The 8,523-nt window shown below is 40.9% G+C and overlaps 1 protein-coding gene across 1 annotated transcript in view; it reads left to right on the forward strand.

The window, feature by feature from the left end:
• The window catches only part of RAX (retina and anterior neural fold homeobox), a 23,203-nt gene extending 18,418 nt beyond the window's left edge, over positions 1-4,785 (forward strand). Inside the window, exon 5 of the mRNA XM_042447847.1 lies at positions 3,814-4,785. Coding sequence (XP_042303781.1) covers positions 3,814-4,266 — 453 coding nt within the window. The 3' untranslated portion in view covers positions 4,267-4,785. The remainder of the gene's footprint in view (positions 1-3,813) is intronic.
• The last annotated feature ends 3,738 nt before the right edge of the window (positions 4,786-8,523 follow it).

Genomic DNA, 8,523 nt, shown 5'->3' on the forward strand with positions numbered 1-8,523 from the left:
AATAATAATAATAATAATAATAATAATAATAATAATAATAATAATAATAATATATCACAGTCTCCTGGTTAATCTCTGGCTAATCTGTAGTATACAGTCAGGCCTCCATGTTTGCAGCTTTCATTTTTGTGGATTTGATTATTTGCAGATTTGATCACTATGTTCTTTCTAGGAATCTCTAAGTCCTTCAGCACAACTTTGCTGAAAGTTAACCATAAAGTCACACTGGATGACCTAGAGATTATTGGAGAAAACACTTATCTAGGCATTTGTAGGTCTTCTAGCACGATTCTATGATCAGCGTCCAGCGGATGTTGATCACAGAGTTGTACTGGAGGACCTAGGGACTCCTATATAGGTTAAAAATAGTGTTGTTTTATTTGCAATTTCCCACTGCCACAGTGGCCATGTGCTCTTAATCACAACGAATGTGGAGGGCTCAATGTATTACAGTAGTAGCTGGTGACTTCCATATTGGAGGCTGGCAGTGAATCCACGCTAGCTTGAAATCTGATCATTCAAAGAGCTGTCCAAGGTGCTGAATTTATTAGCAGGGGAAGAGATACTGGGTTCAACAATTTGGGTGTTGTAATGCCATGGCCCTACAACTGCAAAACCTGTTCATAACCTTGAAGGTCTCTCATTCATAGGCTCATTGTAAATTGAATCTGACTTGATGACACATAACAAGGATCTAGTTGATTTCTAACTAGTAGAAATCTTTGCTGATCACACAGCAGGTGTTGTCCATAACTAGACCATTAATGTTTGGACTAAAACCTGGTTGTGAAAGACACCTGGTGTGATCAGCAAGGATTTCTACTGATTAGAAATCAACTAGAGTTTTGTGATGTGCCATCAAGTCAGCTTCAACTTACAGTGATCCTAGGAGTGAGAGACCTTCCAGGTTATGAACAGGTGTTGTGGAAGCAGGGCCATAGCTTCATCGACTGAAACGACCCTCCTTGCCTACCATCTTCAGCTTACCCTGGCATTATCATCTTTACTACTGTTCTGGGTCATCTCATGACATGTCCAAAGTATTATAGCCTCCATATGGTCACTTTGTCATATAGTAAGATCCAGCTAGAGTATACTTAGTGACTTATAAAAAGCACACTGAATCACTGGGTGTGCTCTAGTTGGGACGAACAATAAGATTCAGGCCATTAATCACAAGAAGCTCTCTCCAACCCTAAACAGTGTTTCTAAAATGGAATCAGACAGAATGGATTTGCATGTGGCAGAACTTGCGCGCCATTAATAGGGAGAATATTTTCCTGTTTGAAGGCTTCCTCTGTTTGAAGGGTTATCCAATAGAAGAAGACTGGCTTAAAATAAAACAAGAGAAGGAAACTTGAAGTTGTCCTTCTACAGTTAGCACCTGGCTAGTAGATGGAACAGGGATGTGCACAGATCACCTGGTCATGGTTTTTCCCTGCAGTTGGCCAACCCTCCCCATTTGGGCTTTGACTTTTGCAGCTTTGATTATTTTCAGATTTAAGGTCAACTTCTGTCAGATGTTGGCCACAGAAATGTGCTGGAGGATTTAGAGATACCTAGAGAAGTGTTCTCTCAGATAAAAAAAGGAAGTGTTTTTTATTTGCAATTTTTCACTTTCAGCCCCTACATTTAAAGCAGACATCCAGCAACTGAGGAGGGCCCACTGTATTGTATTTTTATTTAAATTATAGTGACTTTTCTAAACTGCTGCTCCCCCTAAATTAGACATTTTGGGGACAACTGTGCTTTTCCAGACGTTTTGGACTTAAAACTCCCATTAGCCTTCACCAGGATAAGCAATGGTGATGGATCAGGGGAATTGTAGGCCAGAAATATCTGGTCCACTCATGCCCTAAATGATCAGGTTATACTCTGCAGGTTCTTATTTATCCAATACTGCCATGTATTTGTTTAGGTGACCTTTTATAAGCTTCAGAAGATACATCAGCTGTGATAACTTACTTGAGTGGAGGGAGGTTGGGTACAATTGCCTCTACTCTGGTAATGTGGACGTGACCAGTATTAATTGTAAATAGAGCTGGGAAACATCATGGAGAGGTCAACATGGGTTTCAGAGAAACAAGTCATGCCAGACAAATTTAATCTCTTTCTTTGATAAAATTACGAGCTTGGTAGATGAGGGGAATGCTGTGGATGTAGAGATTCCACCTCAACATTAGGACGAACTTCCTGACAGTAAGGGCTGTTTGACAGTGGAACACACTCCCTTGGAGTGTAGTGGAGTCTCCTTCCTTGGAGGTCTTCAAACGAAGGCTGGATGGCCATCTGTCGGGGATGCTTTGATTTGGATTTCCTGCATGGCAGGGGGTTAGACTGGATGGCCCTTGCAGTCTCTTCCAACTCTATGATTCTATGATTCTAGGTATTACAATACCCATATTACTCCCACTGGTTAGGGGCTTCTGGGAGTTGTGGTAAACAAAAATTGTTGAGCTCTGTAGCTACCTTTAAGAATAGCATAGAAAAGTGCATTTGGTCCCAAACAGGGCACTAAAGTCCTAGTACTAGGAGGTTCATGACAGCAAGACAGGCTAATATGGAGGACATGTATCTAGCTGAAGGGAATGGCCGAAGGGCTCAGGAGGAACAGCCAAAGGATAGTTGTTTTTGCCCTCCAGCCTCTGTTGTCTGATAAGGCTGCCAAACTCTGCCTAATAATAAGTCTGACTTTATCGCCTTTATCAAAGAAGATAATGCTAGAGCTCACAGGGAGGGATGCATGGGATATAAGGGAAAAGCTGGAGGAGTTATAAGGGCTTGGAAGACAAGGGTGACACAGTTGACTTGGACTGGGGAGCATGTCAGTAAAGCAGTTAATTTGTTCTTGACTTTAGCAGATATCTATGGCATTGAACCTATTCTGGGCATAGGGGTGTGTACTTTGAATAGCTCCATTAAAATCCAGACTGGAGTGGATTCACTCCATGGAACTGACCAGCTGCCACTGGAGCAGTCAAAAAAGGCATCACAGGGCTGTAAGGAGAGGTGTCGTGAGGATTCCCTGTTATTAATTGTCAAAATCAATCCAAGTTGTGACCATAACATTCAGTCACTTCTTTGCTTTTGTGTTCATTCATGATTTTGCCAAAACATGGACCTTTTTTCAATGACTGCAGTCCACAGGTCTTGACTGACAAAATAAAACTGAATCTGGATTCACATAAGTATCTTTGTTGCACTCCTAAAATTCCATCTTGCACCAGCTGGGGATTGAGCATCCCTTCCATATGCTGTCCTATACAGTCTGATTGCTGGAAAACATGCATCCTTTTTATTTGATTTTTCCTCTTATGCATATTTGTGTTGATTTCTCAAATAATTAATCACCTCTTACCATGCTTACTTGGAAGGCCCATTTAATTATACAGAAGGCTTTATGGATAAAGACACTTGGGATTGTTTTGTAGAAGGTTCAACTGGATCAGTAATTCCCAAACTTTGGTCCTCCGGGTATTTTAGACTTCAGCTCCCAGAAACTCCAGCCAACTTGGCCAACAGTCAGAAGTTCTGGAAGCTGAAGTCCATAACATCTGGAGAATCAAAGTTTGGGGACCACTGATCTAGATATTTCATAAGTGTGTGCACATTTACCTAGTAAATTAGAATAAGAACTATTTAATCACCAGAGCTTGGAAAAATTACTTTTGTGGGTGACAGCTTCCAGAATCCCACAGCTAGCATGCCTGGGGGATTCTTGGAGTGCAGCAGTAAGTCCTGAAGCTCTGTTAATAACAACGATGGCAAACTACTCTCTCTGATGTTGAACTAACTCTGAGCTCTATCCTTTAGGTTTGGTTTCAGAACCGCAGAGCTAAATGGAGAAGACAGGAGAAGCTGGAAGTGACCGCCATGAAGTTGCAGGATTCCCCCATTCTCTCTTTTAACCGCTCCCCACAGCCTTCCACCATCGGGACCATTGGCAGCAATTTGCCCCTGGAGTCATGGCTGAATCCACCCATGTCCAACAGCAGCCCCCTCCAGACTTTACCAGGTTTTGTGGCTTCCCCCCAAAGTCTCCCCAGCAGTTACACCCCTCCACCTTTCCTAAACTCTCCCCCCATGGGACACACCCTGCAGCCCCTGGGGGCCATGGGGCCACCACCACCTTATCAATGTGGAACCAACTTTGTGGACAAATTCCCATTGGAAGAGGTTGACCCTCGGAACACCAGCATAGCTGCATTGAGGATGAAAGCAAAGGAGCATATCCAATCCATTGGGAAACCATGGCAGACAATATGAGAAGGAAACACTCTTGTCCGTGTGCATTACAAAGGACCTGCTTACATCGTCTTTGCAAAGTGAACTCATTCCTTAAATCTTCCGTTGGACAGACAAGTCACGGCTGTTACTGTCAAGAGGGATCTCCTACATAGAAGTGACCTAAACACTAAAGGGGAGAGCTAGGGAAAGTTACTATTTTGGACTGCACTTCCCAGAGTCCCTTGGGTACTGGCCTAGCTGGTTGGGGATACTGGGAGTTGCAGTATTAAAAATACCATCTCTGAGCTCTTCTACAGAGAAGCCATTCTACCCTGCCATCCTCCAGTTTATCTCCACATTTTTGTGTTCTTTCCCCCTTCCCATCCTCAGACAAGATTTAGGGCTTAATTCTAGTTTTGTTGGTCTGTTGTATTTTTTAAAATGATCTAATCATTTGATATCCCTGACTTTATTGGCTGGATTACAGTAGAGGCAAAGAAAATTGTTGTAATCTTCCTAGGAGTATTTTGTAACATTAAAGCACAAATATTTTCAGACTGTTCTTGGACTTTGTAATTTTCTGTGGAAATATCCATTGAACATGGTTCATTACAGGCTTCTGAATTCAGATGGGGTGGGATGTATGTGATTTATTCATCTGATAACCTAAGGAGTTTATTAAACAGGTTGGGAGGTCCTCAATTTCAAAAGAGAAGATAGCAAGGTCAATTTGAAAATTCACGCAATTATGTGATTACTTATCACCTTAAATTCACTGTAATAGCCTCCCTGATTCTGTGCAAAGTAAGCCATCACATCGGTGGGTTCTTAATTGCGAATTGGCACCCTTGCGCATGCTCAGTGAGACTCCAGATGACTGGAGCATAGCATATTTAGGCGAGTTAGAGAGAGGAACCAAGGAACCTCACAATTTACAAAAGAGGTTGAGGGGAGCGGGAAGAATGGTTGAAAGAACATGCTCTATTCACGTTAAAACGAACATACATTCACTCTTGTCACATTAAAATGTGAATATAATGGTTATCCAATAACTCCCATTAATTAGCAGGCAGCAGCCCCCCCTCAACAATGCTGAAGGATAAGCGGAAGCAAAATTGAAGCAAAATTGCAGCGAGGCTTCATGATAACCCCCCCTTCCAGATTGGGGGGGAATCAGGACCAAAGGAGACATACACATCACACCAAACAGTGCACTGAGTACGAAGTTGCTTAGGAAGAGGGTTTGTGACTTCACTAGTTCACCAAATTTACTTAATTGTGGATTAACACATGATTGCGTTCGGAGTGCATTCAGACTGCCTGCGATCACGTGCGGTAACCTTTTGTGCAATAATGTGAATACGCATGATTGCGTTCAGGATGACACTGGATTATACTTCCAATTTCAGTTGTGTGATATCCTCCTAAATTGTAAAGCTGGTCCTAACTAGGATTGCCAGGTACTTTGAGCAGCTGTGCAGAAGAGGGAATTTCAGCAAACTTTATCTGTAGAAATCCTTTCTTCCACAGCCATTATAAGAGCATTGGCCAGGCCTGTTAAACAATCCTGTTGTAAACCAAACTAACAGCACATCCAAGAATACAGTCAGCCCTTTGTATCCACAGATTCTGCACCTATGAATTCAATCATTCATAATAATAATAATAATAATAATAATTTGTTTTATTTATATACCGCTATTCCAAAGATCATAGCGGTGAACAGCAAGTAAGCTAATTAGCAAGTAAGCTAATTTGCCCCCAACAGTCTGGGTACTCATTTTAGCGACCTCGGAAGGATGCAAGCCTGAGTCGAGCTTGGGCCCTTTTGCTGGTCTTGAACTCGCAACCTTGTGGTTTTGAATGAATGGCTGCAGTACAGGCATTTAACCACTGCGCCACCAGGGCTTGAATATATTCCTCCCCCCAAAAAATCTCAAAAGCAAACCTTGATTTTGCCATTTTATATAAGGGAAACCTTTTTACTATGCCACTGTATATAAGGGGACTAAAATATCCATGGATTTTGGTATCCATTGGGAGATCCTGGAACCAAATCCCAGGGGATACCAAGGGCCCACTGTACATTTCTTTTGCTAATAATTGAAAGGGAAATCCATGGTGGTAGACAAATAATAAGAACTACTGAAATTTCTGCTTCATCAAAGGCCTTTTCAGTATGAGATTTTGCTGCCACACTTCCAACTAAATTCCCATGGGAAACCCACAAGCGGGACGTGAGCATAACAAATGGTACTTAGAAGCATACTGCATCTGATACTGGAGCTACCATATAGCCATCATAAACCGTCTTCTAGGAAAATATATTGTCGTGAACTGCTTCTTAAGGATCCCATGGCAGGCTTCTGAAAACCCTGAATCTTCCCAAGTCACACTTTGAAAAACCAGAGATTTAGACAGAACATATTTACAGTTCTTCAGGACTAGCCCTTTCTAAGTGTAAAGGAATACTTGATATACAAGATATTCTGAGATTTAATCAAGATAATAGATTGCTATGCATTTGTTGTGTGCAGCCATCTTAAATTGCTTTGCTTCTATCACCAATTCTCTACAGATGCCCCATGACAGTATTGCTGCTGCTCCATAGCCTTGCATAAAGGAGTACCTCCAGTCCAATTCTAGCAGAGATAAAGAAAGTTTTGTCTGCTAGTTAATTTACATAACACCTAACTCTACCTTCTGCTTTGGCCATCCTCAGTCTCCAAACTGCCATTTCTTTCCTTCTAGCTGCATTGATTGTTGTTGCTATTGCTATTATTTTTTCTTATCTGCCTCTTTAGGATTTTTGGAAGCTCATTGACACCAGATTAGCCCATTTATCAATTCAGTAGTCTAACTCTGAGTTCCCAGAATGTTGCCCTCCAGATTGGGATGGGGAACTTTTTGTTATCATTTTATTGCAAACTTACCTGATTCCACATGTTCTAACTAATAAATGTACTGAAACTTCATTAACTATCAATGTTCACACATATCAGATTTTTTCTATAGATTTCTTCAATAAAAAACCTCCAGCATACTGAAAAGTGAGTATTAGGAACAAGTGCACACAAAATGCATACAATGGGCCCTTGTTATCTGCTGGAGTTTGGTTTCAGGATCCTCCATGAATAAAAAAATCCATGGATGCTGAAATCCCATTAAATATAATGGCATAGCAAAATGGTATCCCTTATCTCTTGTATATAAAATGGAAAATCAAGGTTTGCTATCTGGAATTTACACATTTTTAAAAAATTTTAAAACCATGGATGGCTTGAATTCATGGATTAAAAAAAATCCATGGATAAGGAGGGCTGACTGTATATTTGTTGTGGAAAACCTGTTAAAAGGCATTGTATTAGGAAAACTGTGAGAAATGCATGCATTAGCAGAAATATGCAAAAAAAAAAGGCTTACCTGTACATATTTTAATGCAAACTTGGAAACAATCTAAATGTTTGGTATAGACCAAATATAAAATTAGAAACATTCTTAGCAATTCAAGATGAGGCAGATTTACAGCTTGAGAAATGAGAAACAGTGAGAAATCAAAATGGACATATTCAAACATCCCTCCCTACAGATGTTTTGAACTACAAGTCCCATCAGCCGCATCCACCATAGACAATGGTCAAGAATCCAGATAATGTAGTCCAAGGCATCTAGAAGGCACCAGATTGGGGAGATCGAATCTGCACAAATTGTCAGTGGCACCCGAACATCTCAGGCAAAAATCCTTCCTGTCCCATCCTCTTGCTCCCATTGACTAGAGATGCTTAGGGTTGAACCAAACACCTTTGGTAAGGCATGCATGTGCTCTGTCACTGGGCTAGGATGGCAGATGAAAAGATCTGTTTGTTTCTGACCCATGTTTCTGATCCATGTTACACATTCCATTTCCCCCAACCTGTTTCTGTATTAATCTGCAATTTCAAAGCAAAGGCTGCATAAAAACCTACATTAAAATATCCTGTATACAGAAATTTCTAAGCATGTTTTCTTTCAGAAGTACCTATTTCTAAATGCAGTTCAGCATTAAAAAATGTTTTGAGCAATTCCAGAGGATCAATATGTTATGTTCTGCACAGTATCCAGGAACAAACAGATCTGGGGTGCATTCATACTACACAATTAGAGCTCTGTATTCCATTTTAATTGTCATGGCAACATCCCATAGAATCCTGGGAGGGTCCCTCATCAAACTATAAGCCACAGGACTCGATGGGATATTGCCATAGCCCTTCAAGTGGAATATAGCACTATATTTGTATTTCACAGGTGAAAATCAGA

Source organism: Sceloporus undulatus, chromosome 2 (genome assembly GCF_019175285.1).
Source record: "Sceloporus undulatus isolate JIND9_A2432 ecotype Alabama chromosome 2, SceUnd_v1.1, whole genome shotgun sequence".
Lineage (NCBI taxonomy): Eukaryota > Metazoa > Chordata > Lepidosauria > Squamata > Phrynosomatidae > Sceloporus > Sceloporus undulatus.